Source organism: Aythya ferina (assembly GCF_964211825.1).
Source record: "Aythya ferina genome assembly, chromosome: 2".
NCBI classification, from domain to species: Eukaryota; Metazoa; Chordata; class Aves; order Anseriformes; family Anatidae; genus Aythya; species Aythya ferina.
Window position 1 is genome coordinate 37,979,962 of NC_140297.1, and position 22,212 is coordinate 38,002,173.

At 35.0% G+C, this 22,212-nt stretch overlaps 1 protein-coding gene across 5 annotated transcripts in view; it reads right to left on the reverse strand.

The window, feature by feature from the left end:
* The window catches only part of TBC1D5 (TBC1 domain family member 5), a 318,666-nt gene that overhangs the window by 71,133 nt on the left and 225,321 nt on the right, over positions 1–22,212 (reverse strand). For all 5 annotated transcript variants that reach the window (XM_084509911.1, XM_084509910.1, XM_084509909.1 and 2 more), the window contains 2 exons: positions 10,299–10,441; positions 4,322–4,428 (listed from right to left, as the gene is read on the reverse strand). In XM_084509911.1, the coding sequence (XP_084366037.1) occupies positions 4,322–4,428; positions 10,299–10,441 (250 nt within the window). The remainder of the gene's footprint in view (positions 1–4,321; positions 4,429–10,298; positions 10,442–22,212) is intronic.

Sequence of the window (22,212 nt, forward strand, 5' to 3'; positions counted from 1 at the left end):
AACTACAGTTAGCTTTCAGACAAAGGATGATTGTCAAGTTCTTAGTATGTAACATAAAACAGAAATACAGAAATATTCTATGTAGTGCTTTAGTTTTGTAATAAGTCATTGTGATAAGGTTAACACTTCAACACAAAACAACATAGAAATAAGAACTCCCAAAGATGAAAATTACTTTGCTTATGTTGCTGTATTAGAATTTTATTTGCTAAAGGGTGAAAACAGATTTGCAAAATTCACAGTTAACTTAAAACAATAGTTTTAAACCTTTTATTCCTAGCCCTGGCTGCCTTCAGGAAGGAAAGAACATCTGGTTATTTAAGGAACACAATATGTTCACATTTTCTATGACTTTTGTTTCTAATTGGGTTTTTTAATTTTTTTTTTTTTATTTGAACAACTCTAGTTAGAACTATGTTTTTTAATCACTTTATGTTTTTCAACTGCCCTATCTCTGTATCTCTACTTTTTAATTTTGCAGACTTCGCTTTGAAAATTAACAGTGCTCAATGTTTTTTTAAAAAAATGGAGGATATTGGCCACTTGTGGGATATTAAATACACAGAGACACACCTTCTGTAAATGCTTTTGGATATACAGGAAAAACCTTGCTTCATGTTCTCATTTCACATATACATACTTGCAAAACCTTGTTGTTTCATAAGAAGCTCTACTTTTATATCCAGAAGGACTGTAAGTGCATAGAAGTAACTTTCATATAAATAATTGAGGTAATTATCTGTTCAAAGAAATGTGAAACAAATACTCTGCTAAGCAGGTTAACAATATTACCCTATGCAAAGACAACAACGCTGATTTGAGGTTTTCATTCTACATTTTCATAAGAACTGGAGCTAGCCAAATGCAGAAAAGGCTTAAATTCAATTATTCTACATTGATCCATACTCAAGACTATAAAATTAGTACCTCTCAGGCCCCCCTTCAGAGACAGGTGCATTTACTTTTTTTCAGCTATTACAGAGCTCTGTATTTCTCTTTAGTTGCACTGGAATATATCAGGGATGTGGAATATAAAACGTCCTCTCATCCCAACTGCCAGCCAGGATCCTCTAAGTCAAAAGGAGAGTTGTCAAGCACAAATTACTTTTCATATTACTGTTATTACTGGATAATGCAAAAGCTTCTACTAAAGCTCGATTCCACAAAAGATCAAAAAATTGTATTTGTCCATCTGTAAGAAAAAACTTCCCCCCATCTCTTAAGTAGAGCTTTCTTTTGATATTTAGCTCTTTTGATGAGGTCTGCAGTAAAGTGCAGCAAAAAAAATCCAACACAGTAGGTCCATCAAGCTGAAGTTTAGCTTTCCTGATAGGCTACAAGGCAAATAAGTAAGGAGAAAACATCTGTTATGACTGAGCAAGGAAACAGAAGAAGAAATAATGGATGACACCAGAAGAGCAAACTCCGATTTATCTCCAGAATCAGAAGTTATGGATGGGCAGGTTGTATCAGGTCCATATTAATGACTTCATAATTTATGACAGAATTGTTCCTCAAGAATCTTTCAGTTTTATGTTCATATCACCAACCTCTCAGTCCAAATGCCTACATCTTCCCCTCAGTGACATTATTTGGTATTTACCTATCTGCAAAAATAATCCTGAAGACAACATATACTAATAAACCTTTAAGAGGCAATTCCTGTTTGTCATCACTGAGTATTTCTGCAATTCCTCTCCAGCTGAGATTAAGAGCTCCAAAGGGCAGAAAGAGAGCCTCTCCCAGATATTCGGAATGACACTAAACATACTAGATGTGTTCAACAAATAATGAAATAACCCAATGAACCATGCACCAGTCTCCCACAGAAAGGAATAAGAGTTCTCCAACTTCACACATTAAAAATCAAGTGGAATCTTGGAAGAAATGCCATACAGAACAATTCAGCTCTGGCTCAAGAGAGCTAAATTGCACTGAATCAAATGTAATTTCCCATTAGAAACTAGAAGCTAGCAATGGAGAAATGCACAGGAAAACATCAAAGGAGGAAGAAAAATCATTAAGCACTGAATTTGCTAATCATCACTAACAAGTTGCACTACTGACTAAAATCTCCTTGTCTTTTCTTCCAATCTCCTTTTATCTGCTCAGGGAATAAAGGCAAACTGAATTATCTTTATGCAGATAGCAAAAAAAAAAAAAAAAAAAGTCATTCTAATTTTCCCACTTACACTGGCGCATATAATCTGTGTACTGATTTTAGACTCCTAGAATACCCATGATGTCGTGTTGAGTCTTACCTTTCATTCTCTGTACTGCAAAATTTTGACAGACTTAGAAAATTTTTATATGTAGGTCTTACACCACACAGAATAACAAGCCACAGTAGGCAGACTCCCATTTCAGAAATACATTGGGTTGAACCAACATATGCTTAAAGACACGTAAGTGAAACTTTAAATTACATCAAGGGAAAGATAAAAAAACAGGTACTTAAGTCACAGCACTGAAGATATACTTCTTTCTCTGACCAGAGAAAGAAGTATATTTTTTTTCTTTCAGAGAGATACTTTAGAGAAGTTTAATTTCCTTGCTGAAGGAAGTCCAGACTTGTTAATGTAGTCTCAACCTAAAGACGCAAAGTAAAACAAGAGGAGCTAGAAGTCCCTTTGAGCTCTTTATTCTCTAGAAATCCTAGTTTTCTAACCTTTAGAGTATTTCCCAAACAGGTAAGTACAGCTCAGAAATGAGGAGCAATCATAATTAATCATATTTAAATTGCCAGAACAACTAGCAGTTTTTGCATGAAAGACCTTTAAGTACTCATTCACCTGACTGAAGGGAGAACTACCTGAAAGATATGGTAAGATACACATCCACTGTTTTCCTGAAAGGTGTTCAAGGCACACCTGAGAGTCTGAACTAATAGAACACCAAGGCCCTATGAGCCTGACTTCACTTTAACAGAAGAGAGTGAGGAGCAGAACAGTGATCAAGCTTCTTTCATGAGAAGTTGATGGCTTATTTTTGCCCCCTTCTGCTGATAGCATGACTTGTATACTATCTAGGATGCTTTGGAAGACAGCTGATTAGTAATTATTTTTTCTTTTAACATACCCCTTTCCTAAACAACAGATTACATATTGGATTTAGTTTGATATCGCAGCACAGTTTCCCTCCCTCTGTATCTTCCATCAAAAAAACAGTTCTGTCTTGTTTTGCTAAAACAGTACATAAATAAATGCTGGGCAGCTTGATTTCACACTCTGCTGCCTGAATCTTAAGAAAAATTCTACAGATCTAACATTACAAACTCTCTTACACACTGGAAAGATGATATACTTTACTTCTCGTCATGAAAGAAATCTTTGTGCCCGAGAGGAATGAAGAAAGCAGCTGTAAAGAAAGCAGCTGTAAAGAAAGCAGATTTCTGCAAAAAACTGATACAGAAACAAAGAGACATTTTTTTTTCTTAATCCATAGAAGTGTAAACATTGTTATTGAATGAAATTTTGCAGAAGACAGTGAGAGTGCAGAAGTGATGAATTTTTCACTTTCAAAGGTGACTCGCCTCAAGAGATGAGGGAAATCAGACTTTACACTGGCAGCCTCCTAATGGGACATGCTCAAAGACAGTTCAAAACTGGTAGCACAAATTCTGCTATCTGCCAAAAATCTGAATACTGGAAATATTATTGTGTACAGCGTTGCCTTAAACATTTTTTCCACTACATTGTGTATATCCATTGTACATTATATCCGCTTAGTATACGCATGCCATTCTAAATCATCAAGAAGTTCACATATTTTGTAGTATAGTTGTGTGTATCAAAAACATTACATTTATATATTTGTACATTTTATTCCTGTGAATCTTTTCAAACTGTAACGGCAGATTCTCAGTTCTAACTGAAAATCATCATGTGCATGTATCTATTATTGGGCATAGGTAGTGCTATAAGGATTAACAATGGTTAATCTCCAGAAATCTAATGAGAAATATTGTACAGATGATATTGCATGACAGTTTCTACACAGTTTACTAGCTTATTAAATAAAATATTAGTTTCAAAAGTATAGTTTATAATGAGAGATGTCTGTGCAGAATACCAAACAAAGGAGCATAAACATCTGCAGTTTGCTGAGCTCCTGGAGAAGTTTAGCAAATTAGTAGGACAGCACCCTTTTAAGAGTAAAAAACTTGTATTCTACTCTTGTTTATCAACTCTTTCCTTCAGCTTGTCAAAGAAGTTGAAACCAGAGTTTAGCCCAAAAAATGTAGGTTGTAATTAACATCATAGCATTTGCAACATTCTATTACAGAGATTTATTTCCTGTGTTTACAAAGTGAGCCTCTCACCTTTGGATCTCGGAGGAAAAGTGCTCTTAGGATAAGGGAGTGAACATCTCCAATAGGTGGATAATGCATCAGAAGTCCCAAACAGGTCTGATAATTACTTGATATCACTGTATTGAAAATGAAAAAAAGCGAAATATTACTATGTTATTTTCTGTAATCTCATTACAGTTCAGATGCAGTTGCCTCGTCCCACATGAAGTCTCTCAGAACTCAACTTATTTCATAGACATTTGTATTAGGATTCAACTCCAAATCTGGATGCCTAAATTTAGCTGTTTGTATGTGAGCTGTACACCAAAACTCCACCAGTGCCAATGGAGGTGGAGACAATACTGTCAGTGGAGATAGAGAACCCAAAACAGACACTGTTTTTTTTTCACTTACCTGCAGACACCTAAAACTCTAAGGGTATTATTTGTATGGTAAATTTTACTTCCAGTCCTAATTTTATGACAACTTTGTCCCGCTCTGAAAATTCTTTGCTGAAATATCTTTTTTTTCATATTTTTATGTACATATGCACATACATGCGCACACACACATACATACATCCGTATGCAAATCGTGTCAACAAATCCTTGATTTCTAGTAAATCAATAAACTTTTTACAAAATGCTAAGTACAAAAGGAAAAAGTTAGATTTTCATTTCAGAAATACTTAAAAGTAGAATACCCCATTAATTTAGTAGGATTTGTTACTTATTTGGGAAATGTTATGAAGTTGATTTAATCTGAACCTGTATAAATATGCTCTGTGGCTCTCTGCTTGCTGTTGTTATCTATTTTTTATTTTTTTTTTTCCCCAAATCAATCTCGTTATGAGTGCAATTATTAGAGATGTCTTTTCAGGCAGGTCTGTGTAAACTACATCATTTCTTTTGCACCATCCAAATCCAGGCAATCCATCTGCCACAGCTGTCAAAGCAATGCCTGTTGCTGATGCTTGCACTGTGCAACATAAAGACAGCCTCCAACACTAATATTGTAAATAATTTTTTAACAAACTACTATTCTGAGAACTTTAGCTGTAGCAACAAATACTTCTAATCAGGCTTCTACACCAGAAATAATCCTTGCAAACATGGAATTATTTTGAATCAATAAAAGGCAAAATAAATGGTTGTTCTGTGGACAGAGATTTAAATGTTTTACTTTTTATTCTTTCATGTGAATAAGCCTCATATCCTCCTGTACCTTTCCTCCCTCAACAAGAGGATTATGGGGAAAAGATGCAGGACTGGGCAAAATGAATAATTATAATCTGTGTAGGGAACCACTTTATCATCTTCATTTCCGTTGCTGATCCGACAGCTTGTAATTTCATACATCTGCTTTCATTTGTAAAGCACTCACTTATCCTACTCATTCTTTATCTGTTCTGCCTGTTTTTTTCCTATCCTTTGTTTTTCTTGTTCATATTCAGGTACCTGTTTTTTTCTTCTTGTAGTCACAGAGCTGGCATAATGAACACAACACAATGGTCTCAGTCAGAGATCTTTCAGAGAAGCATAATACCAGCACCGCATATTACATAACCAAGCCAAGTCTCACGTGTAAATCAAATTTAAGATACTGCACTGCAGTTACGATTATGAGACCTTTTTACCAAAGCAACTAAAAATACTGAAAATGGACAGTAAATACTACATAATTTTATAAATGATAAGTATTAAGACTAACACATTTCTCTTTGGAACACACCAGTATGTATTCTATTTTGCAATGGAAAATTGATTAAAATCATTCTTTCTTTATTTCTCCTGGAACAATTATTTGCTGTCTCACTGATATAGAGAAAAGTAAATATTAAGAAATCTAATTGATTTTAACGGTGCAGACTTGAGCCCTGACAAAAATTGGTATTTTCAACCACGAGACATTTACTCGAATTATTAATTTTTTTGAAATGTATAATAGAAAAGCAATTGAACAATTGAAAAAAAAATCAAACTGTTGGGCCATGACTTCTGCTCCCTAGAATTTATATTTAATAGTGAACCCATCACTGATAAATTAAACAAAAACACAAAGCAAAAGCAAAACTTAAATGAGGAAGGTCTGCTAACTTTTATATTTATTTTATCTTTATGGTTTTCTCCATACATTCAGCTCTCCCATTTTCACATATAAATTGTTATAGAAAAGAACATCATTGCTAGTGCTCTATTTACTGAAGAATTTTGGGTTAAAGGGATTAATCTGCTGAAATACCTCTTGGTATCTTTCTTTTTTTCAAGAGGGTCAAATGCATGGCCAAATGTATGTTATTATACATCAGCCTGGCAGTTTTCTTAAAAATGATGCAGAAAACATCAGCAAAACAAAACAAACCCTCCTTTTCTGAATATTCAGATTGGAATTAAAAGGATTTCTAAGAATCAATTCTAGGATGACATTTCTTGTAGAAGAATCTGTGCAGTACCAATTTCTATCGTCTCAGCAGTAGCTGGAAGGTATTGAAGTTCAACGGTGAAATACTGTGGCCAGCTGCCTTGTAATAGTCTTGGTGCTTGCCTATCTGTGCTCCTCCTTCACTCATTAGCTTGGCAAGAGTCACATCTGGATCCTACTCTTAGCGTGAATAACAAGTTATTGCTTTGCCAAAGGAATGTGATCAGTATTTCTTGGGAAAGCCGTAGAGAAACTCCTCTGATAGGGAAAGCAATCATACTGCCTTTAAATACTTGTTATGCAGTAATAACAGATTATGCAGAGGAACAACAAATTGCTTTCTCTCCTCTGCTTTAGATGAGATAGACTTTTCTCTGTTGGTCCAATAACCTTTCCTGGATGCAAGCAGTAGTAAAAAAAGGTTGAAAACATGAAAACTAACTGTACCTGTCTTCAATCAAGTCCTAATTTCCTGCCACCTGCCATTTCTTCTGAGTTTCATGTTTGAGGCTGCCAATCCTGTATAGAGATGACTTCCTAACCTAGATATAGTGGGACTACTTCCCCCTGCTGCTTTACGCATTGCTATGTTCTATTTAGTACCCCTAAATTGAATTAAACATAGATTGTATGAACATCTTGCATGATAACAAAAATAACAAATCAACTCCTCCGAGAAGAGGCTGTGGTTTCTTTATTTCTCTTAAAATATTCAGAGTAACTTTAGATAAGAAAAATATAAGCTAATAATGTCCATAGAGCTAGGGACATAGTAAAAATATTGTTATTCAAATACTGATCAGTCAAAATTAGATCCTGGTGTAATAACATCATTAGTTTACTATGCAGAACATGGACAGGTCTTCCAGGTATGTTCATTTTTGTCCTTCTTCATGGGAAGGAAAGTATATAAAATAAATACATTTTTTTTTGCACTGAACCCTCCCTTCCATTCTGATTTCACCAACAGCTGCCTACACATTCATTTTAGTGAAAGAGATGTAACATAATCATGCTTCAGATTTGGCAGATTTTTTAAACAAGTTTTTTTTTTTTTTTTTTTTTTTTTTTTTTCCACGTGGTTATTTTTTTCCCCCAAAGTATTCCAGAAAATCATTTATTAAAACTCAAAGACACTTCAGTACACAACACTACACCTGCTTTGTGAGGATTAGCACTGCACGGATAAAGATCTGCATATTCAGTTGTTAAACTGAACAGAGCAGTTTACAGAATGGCTGTATACATGATTATGTATCCGTAATCTCTAAAATGTTCAGGTCATTTCAACTATGTGTTTGTGTATACACAGTAATCTAAAATTCTAAATGTTACCCTCTCCTTTAGTAATACATAGTTTGAGTAACAAAGAATTTCAAAATAAAAATAAAATTAAAAACATAGTAGAAATGCTGCTTTCTTAAAATCATGTCCTTGAGAACATAACAAAACAGAAAAAGATTTAGCAGTTCCCAAAACAGCAACTCCTTCTCCATCCCCAAATGTGTTGTTATAAAAGAATCTGCACCATTTTTAAACTTTCAAATGCTTTCAGTATTATATTATTATCACTGATTATGGTTGATATTTTTATAACATATTAGGAGTTCTATTATTATTCCTATTGTTTCAAAGTCTTAAAACTGAAAGTTTCCAGATGTTTTATTTATAGATGATTAACATCATTGTTTTTTTGTTTTTTTTTTTTTTTTATAACATTTCCTTTCACCAAAGAAGGACTAGTTTTTAAAAACTTATTTGAAAATCGTTTTTAAAATGTTACAACATCTATTCGAGCTCAAATATTAACAACAATATAAATAGGAGGGAAAAAGGAAAACTTTTCTATTACAGATATATATGGAAAGCTTTCTTTTATCATATCAAAAACTGTGAAGATTTCTGAGCTTGATGTTTACAATATATTCAATATTATTGTATTTATGATTGGGTATTTTTTTTCACTGTACTACTAAGCTTAGAGTAACTAATTAGACCCAACTACTGAAGAAAAATATACTTATTTCAGAAAAAGTGAATGTACGAAGTATTAGCTGTCCTGATGAGATGACTTTGCATCCTATTTGAGCAAATGTACTCCACTTTAAAGCTATTTACTGCTTTATTTTACAAAATGTGGGGATTTCAAAGAAAAAAAAGGGAGATTGATTTCATACAGATCCCCATAATACATTTTTAGCTCGCATTTTAGTTACCTCATACTGATACTCACGTGTGAGCACCACAAAGTGAAACAAACAACCTCAAAGCAACCTTCCTTTCCCAGAAAAGAGAGGGTGCTTATAGACGCATTTCTTAATTATCATTTTTAAAGGCAAATGATGGCACAAAATACAATGCTGATGTTAAGAAACAATTTCACATGCATCTGTACCATGCATCTATACAAACATTTTAAAGATTATTTCAGTTTACTGCACATAAACAAACCAGATTCAGATTACAGAAAATGACTTGGAATTGGATAATCCTGAAGCACGCACTGATTTTGAAACCTCTACACTGAATTAAATGTCCACCTCTTTGAGAGGAATGTAAGGCAGCTCTATATGCTGCATGTTTATTAAAAAGCGACTAAGAAAACCCACATGGAGTCCTATGGCAGGCAGTGAAACAACAGTATGTGTAAAGTACATGCGTGTTATATTTTCAAGATTGGGCCCTAAAATAAGAACAACAGAAGTTGAAAACTTTATGTGTCCTAGAATACAAAATTGTGTCAAATATGTGACCTTGTTACAAGCTAAAACTTACAGATTGTATATAATTAACACCCAACAGGATGCTAAAGAATTCATATATTTAATGTCAAACATGCATCTTATTGAAAAACACATACTTTGTTGTGGCAAACTCGTATATGGAATTTTTTGCAAAATATGACAGGACAGAAATAAATGCCTTTTAATTAATTATTACATATTTTCTTCCTCCCATTCATAATTATACAAACTAGCAACATTTTTTAGTTTCTCTCTTTTGCAAATTCATTTATTTATTGCTTATCACTAGTCCATACATGCAAATATCTTTGCACCTATTTCAGGTACTGAAAGAAAATAAAATTAAGTGATCGGTTTTCTAAAGATACCACTCTTGCATGGAATAAATGTATTTTGTAATTGCTACTCATCTCTGCATGTACATTTCCTTCACGACATAACTTGGAAATCTATGAGTCACTGTCTTGTGCATTTTCACATTTTTCAAAGCAGAAGAGCAAAAAATGTATTTCCAGTATCAGAGGATTTACTCAATTCATCGGCTTTGTCAGAAGGTGGAGCTCTATACATACCTGAATCACTGGCTGCATAGAAAATCTGCAACTCCATATAAAAACACAGAACTACTCAGAAAACAAACGTGCATTTAACTCCGAGATACAATTTGTTTCATAAATACAGCAGACTGTGCCCGATAACAAATGGCTCCTCTCATAGCATTTGAAAGGATTTTTAGTTTGTTAAAAAAGTCAGAATGAAATTTAGCATTTCTTAAGCCCTCTGTTTCTTTGAAAAATAGGTTTGCATTCTTCTTAAAAGATCGTAAGATAGTTGATACTTACAGGCATCTCTAATATATAACAACATGGCTACAAAAATGTAGTCAACTAAATTCAGGGTGATACTGTCAGCAAATAGAGCATCCCACACAACAAGAAGGTCCTGGAGTGGGAATTCACGTCCAAAGAGGAGCCTTACCCATCGCCTGAAAAAAACACAAAAAACAGAAAAGACATGCTGTATTTATCTGTTTTGACGAATATTGTAAAGCCAGTATACGTATCACAGGATCAACTACAACCCAAAGCATTTCACCAGGAAATTTTGCAAATTATGAAGGTCTATGAGAATCACTCACCTAATTGTGTTTTTGGAAATGTTTGTGTCTACATTAAGGGAAGCAATACCTTACCAACTGCAGAAGCTTAACTAATACTGTTATGTGGGTGAACCTCAAAAGAAAGAACATATCAATCCTATACACCATATTTTTGAGCATTTGATGTGATACTGATCGAAGATGAAAGTGAGATGATGTTACACAAGAACAGCCTGGAACAGAAAAGCAGGGTGAAGCCAGAGGTTTATGAGAGCCCTGAAAAGCCCAGTCAAGTGAAAGCCAGTTCAAGGCAGATGCCAAATAGCAGTTAAAATGGATCGGGTCACACTTGCTCTGAACAGGCTTCCTCCCTGTTTTTGACAACAGTGTTTCCAGCTCCATGTAAAACATGCTATGGATGCTATTTTGATTAAACCTAATTTAAATCTTTACCAGATTTAGTGATTAATTCCTGTTCATATCTTTTCTGTTTTATACCCAGCAAAACATGAAAATCTATCTTATTAAATGAAAAATTTGCTTGAGACTGGAAGCTTGAGATGCAGTAGGAAAAAATAATTTCTCAAGCTTCCTTATTTCCAGTTGCAGCTCTTACACTGACCTTGAAACAGGCACTTCCCTTTCCTATTCCAAACCAGAACCATTAGCTTGGTACCTTTCTAGGCAGCAGGAATTATCTAAAGTTATCTTTGAAAAAGCTACAGAAGAGTTAGTATCATTAGTCCTGGAATAGTTATTACAAAATGGACTTAAAAATAATGAATTACATTTTTAGCTGGGATATGCAAATTGCTACGCGTGTGGAATCTGTTTATTCAGTGGCAAGAAAAGATTGATTGCAAATTTCTGCAAAGCAAATTGAGTCATTCTGTAAAACTCACAAAATTTTCTAAAAAGGCAACTAGAAATTTCATCAAGATTAGTTTCACTTGTAAGAATTCACGTTTAACCACTTTTGTACCAGAACTCGTTGTTTTAAGGCATCTGTTTTTTTTTTTTTTTCCCCGGTTCCAGTAATGAAAGTTCATTTCTGCACAAATGAATTCCAACACGTCGGTCAATTACAAGCTTTTAAGATAGCAACAATCTGTACAAAGCTACTCTCCCTTACAAACAAAATTGAAAGGAACTGTTTTGTTAATCAAGGGTTTGTTCATTCAAACTTTTGTACCTCCCGATATTGGAACTGTGTGTATAACCCATAAAAATGTCCATGCTTCAGATTTAGAGATCACTGTACTGAGTATTATGCCCTGCAAGGCACATTCCCTTTTAGAAGTGAAAATACAGTCTTATCTAATCCTTATTTTGCTTATACCAAACATTTCTGTTCTGTAGTCTTGTAACTTTTTATTTTAGCATAGTAATTATAAAGGTTGCAATATTAGCTATGATAAAACTCAAACTCTGTTCAACCCCCCCATCCTACGAGGGCTCATTTTCAGGCCTCAGAAAGAAAAGTCAGAAGAACTGCTAACAAAGAAGCAGGACTTATCTAGTACATTTAATACCACGTCTGTTCTAGCCAAGGGATTTTACCATACAGCAGCACATTACCCTACAGTGCCTTGCCTACGGGAGACCATTATCCTATGGTGACACAAACATTACCCAAACTCTGCGTGAAGCCTATTACTTGCATTAACAACCCCTCCCACCTGTAAAACCTCAACTTTCATGTTATACAAACTGTTAGGAAAGAAATTGCAGCTAAGCTTGAAGCATTTGAGCTGACTTTGCCTGCAACTACCCAAATCTCATGCAGAAAGAAGCCTTGCTAAAAGTCTAATACACTTCAAGGGAAAAATACACCACGGTGTAATGGGATTTGTTATTAGTCTTTTATTAGAAATCTCTTTTGCTTCTTTACTACTTCATTATGCAGTGTTAATCGTTTGTAGATGCAGGTTTATTCTGCTCTAGCAGAAGTCATTCCTTTTTTTCTCCTGCTTTTATACTTTCTCCTGGGAAAATTAAATCTCAGTCCCCAGAGGTATCATGTTTCACAGATGTAGGCTGCTGAAGAACAACTGGACTTCCTTTTGCAACCGTAATATTACTGTTAATTATTTCAATTCTCCTGTCCTAAAGGGAGTAAGCAACTCATACTGCTCTAAATGCATATATACTAGCTGTTCTGTTATTTCCTTTAGCAGCATTTAACTCATAGCATCTATAAACCGATGACCATTGCCTACGTGAACCATGCTGCCATAAGACAGGACTTGAGTCAGCTTTTATATTCACAAAAAGGGTTCCTAATTCCTCAGAATAAGTGTCCGTGCTGGAAAGCTGTCTTTCACACTAACACGTTTTTATTGCTTTTACAAATATTTGCAGAGAATTTCAGACACACTTAATAATTGCATGGGACATGATAAACCTTTTTTTTTTTTTTTTTTTTTGAGATGGCTGTCTGTGGTTTAATTATCGTTCTGTCCTGTTAATCTTGCCTTACATCCATTACACCTGCAGACTGTGAAGCTCACAATAGTGTACCTTTAGTAACATGCAATAGTATAATGATTCATAATTTACCAGGCATCCTTAAATTCCTCAAAAAACACAGATTCTTTAAAGCCACAATACAGAAAGGTACCACCACCTACACTGCAGAATATGTAACTGTATCTTCTACTTATAATTCTCATTCAATTAAACCAATATTCTCAAGACATCAGTAATTACTAGCAATAGCTAATGATTCATTAATGACCTTACAATACAGAGAAAGCAGGAGAAAACTGTGCTCTAGTAAAGCCATTAAAGAAGGCAATGATCCAGCCTTACCAGTTTTAACTACAACCACAACCATTTTAACTGAGGCTTATTGGACAATTCTTCAAGCACTGATAAGATAAATTTATTTAATCTGTAGACAGCTTTATTGTTACAAATACTTAGTTGGTTATCTTCTGTTTTCAGCCTCTTATACTTTTGCTAAATGAATTCTTCAGTACACCATCCACCCCAAGTATCTGCTCAAGGCTTGCTTATTTATTTATTTATTTATTATTATTTTTATTCACAGATACTTTTCAATAGAACAAGGTTTAAAAAAATCTGCCCATGCTTAACTTATTTTTTCCCCGAACAGTCCATTAAGAAGATCTAAAATCAAAGTAATTATGTCTCTAGTATTACCTCTTTGCTGTGTATATTAAAAAAATACCCAAATTTGAAAACTCCTTGGTTAACCTAAGTTCAGTAGAGCTCAGGTTTCCACAGAGTACGTTCTCCCTCTTCCTAACCCTCACCACTGACCCACAGTTGCATTTGCTGTCCCTGCACATAATTCACTGTCCTGCACCCCAGCTGCTTAGGAAATGGCAAAGGTGCCATCCACCTTCCATGGCTGATGGCACGTAGCAGTTGTGCCTGAGGAGGATGCTGGTCCTCTGGTTTCAGATGCTTGCAAGACACCCTAGGGGAAGGCTTCTGAGAAAAGGAGGGTCAATAGGATTTTGCAGGACGTCATTTAATTTTCAGTGCAAGTCTTGTTGCTTTTTTAAAATAAGAAAATCATTTAAATGGACTAACCATTGAAAAGAACACCATCTTATCCCAACTAAACATTCAGAAGCTGAGAAATACCAACATTAACATCAGTTGTTTACTGACTGAGAAAATTACATCTAGGTTCTGTCTCTTCATAAAAACTCTGCCATGAATTATGTTCAAGCAAACATTTGTATCTAGCACAATTTACTATGTAAAGTCACGGTCAATAATTTAGGAGAAGGGGTAGGCAGACTTTAGCTGTGATCTGCTTTTATGAAAATAAGATATGGAACAAGGATGAGGAGCAACATTTTTATAATGCATTCAAAAGAATTTAAAGCTATATGGAAAATCAAGAATTATGCAGTTCAGTGCCAAGCAGCAAGTAATACTTCGGACAAGACTCAATGCCTGTGCCATGTTTTCAGAGGTCTGCAGCTGGCAGGCCTACCGCAGGGGCTGGAGTAGGGCTGGGTAACGCTTGTACAGACGAGAAGGAAGAGCAAACACAGCTCTAAGTGCACAGCAAAAGCACCCTTGGAATAGCACATGTGATCCCAGAAACTGCCCCTGATTTCCTAGTTGCCAGTGTCAGCCTGAGGGGAGACGGGCAAGTTCAATCAGAGGATGAGCTTCTGAGGAATGCAGGATAGTTTACTTTCTTTTAATGGCATGAAGGGGACCAACAAAGACAAGCTTTACCAACATTTCAGATTAGACCTGTTACACAGTCCATTGCTCCAGTGTTCTGCCTCCTTTCCTAATAAATCTTGTTTTTATTAAGACTCCTGTGGTTTCATACAGTTCAGGGATTTTGTATGGAATGTCCTAAAGAGATTAATAAAACCTTCAAACGATGAAACAAGACAGCAAAGGAGACATGCCTGAAGTATAACTGTAATGTCTTTTATTTTTTTTTTTTTTTAAGGGGGATCCTTCTTGCAAGAGTCTTGTTGGAAGGGCAATACTGCTCACAGTGCACGAAAAACTCTTAATGAGCCCAGAGAAGAAAAAAAAGCAGAAATGCTAAGTGCAACAATTAACAGAATGGCATTTCTAAAATAAATAAAGCCCTACTAAGATTCAGCATTTTGTCAGAACTGAAAGAAGCATGTGAAATCCCAATAAAGCCAAAACACTGGCATAAGAAATTGTGTTGGAAACTCATCAGGCTCTCAGAAACTTCTGATGTGTTCAGTCTAAATGTGTCGAAAAAGAAAAAAAAAAATACATTTCCAATATGGATTATATGGGTTTCAATCTCTACCATGGATTTTCCTGTCAGAATACTTAAAAATAAATAATGATGATAATAAATATTTGTTTGTTAATATAAATCTAATCAAATTTAGCCTCAGTGATGAACAAGAATACTGAACGTAGTACACTTTATTGCCTTCTTTTCACTACGGAAAATATTCTTGATTTGTCCTGTTGAGAATTCCTGCTGTTCTACAGATCCTGAAATAAATGTATATTAATTACTTTATCAAACACACATTAGCCTGTCTCTTTATATTTACCTTTAACTTTATATTTACAAATGAATTATTTGACATGAGCATCAAATTGTTATTTAGACTCCCATTTGGTTTCTTTAATATTACTAGCAAAGGTTACTCAGCCCTGTATTGAAGAAAAAAAAATCCATCATTTTTTGGAAGACACTATGTATTTCCTCAATAGAGAAGGTTTTTCCTTTTAAAAAGGAGATCCCAATAATTATCTCCTTCTCTTTGCTGTAATTTACCCTTGTTGACAAAAGCACTTACCGCTGCCTTAAGTCAGACCAATTGTAATACACTCACTTGCAGGAATGTGCTTAATGAAAAATGTGCCACTGCATCTTCACAGCAGTAATGCTTAAAATTGTTAGGAATAGGCTACAATAAAATTATTGAGCCTATTAGCCTGCTTTGGGTAGGTCCACGTGTCCAAGCGTCCACGGGGGACGCTTCCACTGCCCCAAAGGGCTCAAGGCATCAAATTTACATCTTTGAGTGCTGTTTAAAAAAAAAGGAAAAAACAACAACAAAAAAAGGGCTTTTTCCTCTCTGCAGTTCTTAACTAAGTTTATGTGACCTGTTTTGGCATCAGTACTGCCCTTGGTGTCGGACCTCCTGTTGCTGTCACTGTCCCCTACCCCTGCTGCCACCCTGCAGCCACCTGCTGAGTGCCTTGGGCACTAGAGATGTTCACTAGAGATGGAGGTGCCCCTGCTAGAGGGATAGTAACTTCCCTTCATGCTCTTGCAGTGGTTTTCCTCCTTGATGGCTCTCCTCCAGCCTGCTGTGTTGTTCTGAATGGTGACAGTCCTATTCTGCTCTTCTGAATTTGTTTTGGGGGTTGTTTCGTGCAAGTTTATGGGAATCCACTCAGTGCTGACAGAATGATGTATTTTGCTCCTTCACACAGCCACTGCAAAGTGCACATTTCTCCTGTCATTTCACCCTCCTGTAGTACATGCCCCAGTGATAAAGAACTTTCTTAAAAGCATTTTTACAAAGAGAATACCAGTGATTGCACTCACTAAAAGCTATTCCGATTTTAAACTTCTACTGAACATTTCTTCTCCATATTTACTTAGTGGCATCTTTTAGTATAAATGGAAAGAAGTAATACTAAAAAAAAAGTTCCATCAAGAATTACGCCATTGACATTGATTTCTGTTGTCTTTCTGTACATTAGCTGTTTCACACACAATTACAGCTATTTTCATTTTTTCCCCAAGCAGAGTTAGACAAGTAATATACAGATTCATACTAGCACATAAAATATACACAAAAAGATCTCCATAAGCAGCTATTCCCCCAGTAGCCCCATAAGCAAATATAAAAACCCTGCAATGACAAGTAGACCACTGGAGAAACTTGCTCAGAGACTTGGTGATTTTCCACATTTGAATCTTTAAATTCAGATTGGATGTTATTCCAAAATTCTGGACTTTGATTCTGAATCAAAAAAGACTGGATCAGAGATTGTTCGATTAAGTCCTTTAAAGGCAGGAATTCAGACTAATTGACCTTATAATCTTGGGTTACTGTCCTCATGTCCTCAATAACCAATTTATTTGATTGATCCTCTTTGTCTAAATCTCCAATAATATGACTGACTGAAACAAGCTTTTAAATTACATGTAATTCGTTCACCTTTTCTTTATGAAATAAGACAAGTTTCTTTTTTTTTTTTCTTTTTTTTTTTTTTTTTTTTTTTCCTCCTCTAGGAGAGTTCTAGTTTCTTTGCACATTCAAATTCTTTTTGAAGAGGTAGTTTTATTTTTATATTTTGCTGATGGTTCCCACATCAAATTTGCTATAGTTCATTTTTGGAAATGCCAGAATCTAGATTTATTTGTAACAGTAATTATGCAGTAATGTATTTTCAGAATATAGCTGTTTTCATTAACAGTTCTGATCTCCATCAGTTTTAGCTTGCTGTACTGGACAGGATAGATTACAGATACTCCACTTCATCCTCCTAACATTTTCAGAGGTTGTTTTCTTTTTTAGATACTACAGGACTGAAAGTCTGTGGAATAGGAAAGAGTGAAAAAAAAACAACCCTTTCTCATTAGAGTGTTCAACTGATTTGAAAACTGATTTAATTAGTATCATAAAGAAGCCTGCAACTGGCTTTTCTGTAACACTGAAAACTTCAAAAACAGAGCTAACAACTTGAATATGAAGAGAAACAACAGAAACAAGTTACCCACTTTTTTTTCAGTGGGAAAGATGGGAGATTTGCACTGAAGGCAGCATTTAATTTAGCCAAACTCTCTGCATTGGGAGGAGTACATTCCCACTTCAGGTTCCTTTCCATTCCTCCTAAACACAAGGCAAAATAATTTCACTATTTCACACATGCAACACTTTATAAAGGCATAGTAATTAAAAGCTGCTACAAACATTGTATTGACAATGATAACCTGTGTTTGCAGTAAATACTAAAGACATCACATCCAGTTACTGGACTATAAGAATTTACTGACCAGTTTTTACTGTGGAGAGTGGATAAAATTGTTGTACTCCGATAGCTATCTACAACAAGAATAACCGTAATAAAATAATGAACAAGTTTCAGCCATTACTGAAGTTTTAAAAGAAGTGCTAGACACTTGTCAAGATATTTTTTCCTGTCAAGATTTGTTTTCACACTGACAACAAGTATCAAAGATCAAGGATACTCACCCATTTTTGAAATGTTGGCCAAAATACAGAGGTCAGAGGTAACAACATGAAGTATAACAGTTGTTATACTATGATTCATTTAAAAATTATCTGTGCTAAACTGTGCTTTTACTTATTGCAAAAAGACTGCTATGTTTCTGCAAAACAACTAAATTTTAACAGCTCAGGCAATATCCAGATTTCAAAAACAGGGTTTAGTATGCTACTATTACAATGATAAACTAGAAAGACCAGAGGGGAGTGTTACAGTCTACTGGAAAAAAAACACAACCACCTTTTCAAGTCAATGACAAATCATTAAGTTAAATCATTAAGTGCAAGGACTCTGGGACTACATCTCTGTTACCTACCTAAAAGCATAATGTAATGACTAATATCTGCACTCAAAAGAGAAAAATGCAGGGACATGAAGGTGTGCCTACTGAATTCTTACTGCCCTTGCCTCTGTGCAATTCAAAGCTCCAGCACTAAATACTGATGATGCATGTACATTTTGTTTTGAAAATCACTGCAGAGTAGCAAAAACATTTTCTTTTTTTAACAAAACTAATTACAGGTGAATGATTTTAAACACTATTTGCTGCTGTAAACCTATTGAAACAAAAGAGGCACTTCTAAATTAGTGAAGTTCCTACTGATATCAGCTATTAGCAATTAGGAACTCCACCCCCCAACTTTTCCATCTTTCAACAGCAATGATTAAATTTGGTTTTAAAGTGGAGAAATTATATTAGAAAAAACAACTCTCAGTGTTGTAATTAAAGCACAGTTCTTAAGATGATAAAATAAATTTGCTAATAGCTTTATCCATTGATTCAAGATGTATGTAGTAGCTTTAAAAGATAGCTTTAAAAGTCTCTTTAAACCTGAGAGATATTTAAAATATCTCTTTAAAAGAAATCCTACAACATTTCATGTCACACAATGTTAAATCTCCTATAGAATTACTACTCGTCTCCGTAGAATCTACTGGACAAGATTTAATCTAAAAGACAACTATTTTAAAATAAGAGGAAGATGGGAAAATTTTTAAGTATTTTAAAGTAAACAAGAAAGTAGTGATCAAGTATTATGAAATTTCTGTTTTCATATTCTACCTTGGAGAGTTCCATGTCACAAACATTAAATAAAATGCCTTCTTTGTCCATAACAATTTGAAATCTACAATTGAACCACCTTTCTGTTACCCTCTATTGCTATGGTATAACAAATTAACTTTTTTTCTGGTGTGCTAAATAGAAGTTACAGTGAAAATTTCAGGACGTTGAACTTCTTTGAATTCTAGTACCTGCCTACATGCAGCAATGCAGTTGCTACTGGAAAACATGCTGTATTCAAGCTATCAGGGCAACATGCCTCAGACTACCACCAGCTTATCAATCCACAAGAGTCTTTTTTTCTTTCTAATGCTGATTTGGTGTTACAGAGACCTTAGTTGATAATGAAGACACAATTTAAGGTTTTCATGGTAAAATTAGGGATGATAATATATCAAAGAATAAGCGTTATAAAGTAAAATGCTAACTTTAAGCTAATTAAATTATATATCAGATTGCCTACTTTATCTCATAAAACTGCATAAATATATGTCAAACATATCTGAAGTCAAAGGACACGGCCTTTACAAAGTGATAATCTTCCAGTTAGGCTTCAAGCATAAGAAATTTAAATTGTGATGTTTTGATATGAAGAATACAAAGAACTTATTCATCTATTGGCAGCCATGCTCAGAGAAAAATATATTTAAATATCAGTAATGAAGACTTTACTAATACCAGTAAAATCATACTACGCATACCTTTCGTAAAAGCCTGATTTTAGTATTTGGTAAAGTCCTGCTAATTCTACTGAATACAAACCCAGGTAAAACTATAAAAGAGAAATAAGTTCCTTGCCAATGAACTGGCAAGAAAATGTTTAGATGCTACGACTCCAAAACAGCTGCAACAAATGCAAAAAAACACTAGATAAATACTTATTCTGTACATCCAGAATTTTGTTTGGGTATCTTCCATGAATGACTGGAGCACCCAACTTTACAGTAACTTTATAGATAAAGGAACTCTACTGAGTCAGTACCCACAGGGGTCAGAGCATCTTCATGGCATCCCTCAGTGCAGAAAGAATCCTGTACTCTGCTAATTCTTCCCATCACAGCATATGACATATTTCAGAGATGCTTTCCCTTTGAGAATCAAAATTAAACAGCAATAAACCTAAAATGGAGAATTCCTACCTTCTACCTGAACTGGGACTTATTTCTGCAGACCTCTTTATAATTAAGTATATGACATTTCAAATCTCTTGGTGGCTCTTCACCACAGAGAAGATATTTATTTATTTTTTAAAATGAGGAGAGAAGATTTAGATCATCACTGAATACAATATTACATCTATTGTACGCTCTAAAACTAAATTAAGAAGCTGTTCAGAGGCCATACATGCAGCAGTCCATTTCAATCTATTAGTCTGGCTAAATGCCTTCATACATCCAATGAAGGGAGTCATCATCATCAATCTGCCAGTTTTAGTGACCAGTCAAGTACACATTGATGCATGCACTGAGGAAATACAAGCATTTCCTCCCTGCTGTCATACCTCTGAATGTAAGAATCAAGCAAGGCTATTCCAACAGGCAGCACACAAGATGTTGATTTATCTGCTGAGTATAAATAAAAATATTAGAATCACCACTTTATTTAAGACCTTAATTCAAAGGCAGAATATAAGTTTGGAGCCTGATTCCATTTTCAAGACAAATAAAGAGTATGGTAGTTATACGTGGTGCAACTGTTTACATTTAGCAATATTGATGTATTAAGGCATAAACAACTAAACCAGTTTTAGTTTCTCCCACTTGAAAAAAATAGTAAAGCAAGCATTATTTTTGTATATATATATAGCTGCACTTGTGAATTTCTTTGCCTCTTAAGTTAATTGCATCATTGTGATATCCCGAGTGTTGCTTTCATTTAAACTGTTAAAAACTAAACAAAACAACAAAAAAAACACCACACACTTTGAAGTACTTTTATCCTTTTTGTATATACCTAAAGTAATTCCACATATTAGTTACAAGTATGAGAGATTCAATTTTTGTGGAACAAAGTACCTATGACTGGTGGAGTCTTGTGCTGTGTAGCTGCAGCCGTGTGGGAATACTGCGTTTTTTAAGAGATGCACAAGGGGCTTAGTGGTCTCATTTAGCTACCTATGTGCCCCTGCAGAAGCCCTGCTAGCAATAAAACACTCTGGTAGCAAACAGCTAATTCATTAATTAACTACAGTATTTGCTGGAAAGGAAAGCACTAAACAACGCAGCACAGAAAGTGCAATTGTGGTTGTTCCAGGTCCCTGTCTGCAGTATGTGTGGCAGAGGCAAGCAATGCCTACGCTGTTTCTAATTATTCCAATTATCATGGCACACTATGAAAACTTGATTAATAACACTGAAGATATTGTTGTGGCAATTAGCCATATGGTTGTGGGACTTTATTCTGTCACGATTTAGCCATTAGCATCTACTTATGTTTGTCAGAACAGTGCATCCGTGACAAGTTGAAGTTCCGCTCACCTTGCCGAGTCCCCTGTGAGCAGCACTAGAGAACTGTTTATTCCTGGGAGCCCCTCACCGGAGTAAATTTTTCATGTGGCATCCGGTCTGACTAGGGACAAATGTCAAGTAGCTTATGCGACGACCCATCAAGCCGGGCTTGCTTCTCAAAAGGTGCCTAGTAAATGGCTTGTCAAGGCAGGCTTCTTTCAGAGGAGGATTTGACCAGTAAAATTAGTGTCAAGCGGCTTGTATTGAATGTTTGCGATGGTTAACCATTCAGACAGCACGTAACTACCATTATTTAGACATCATGAAATGTTCTATTATGATTTTATACACCTATGAGTTACATGTTACAGTATGCTTGAAATGTATAGCTAGAAGCAGAGGGA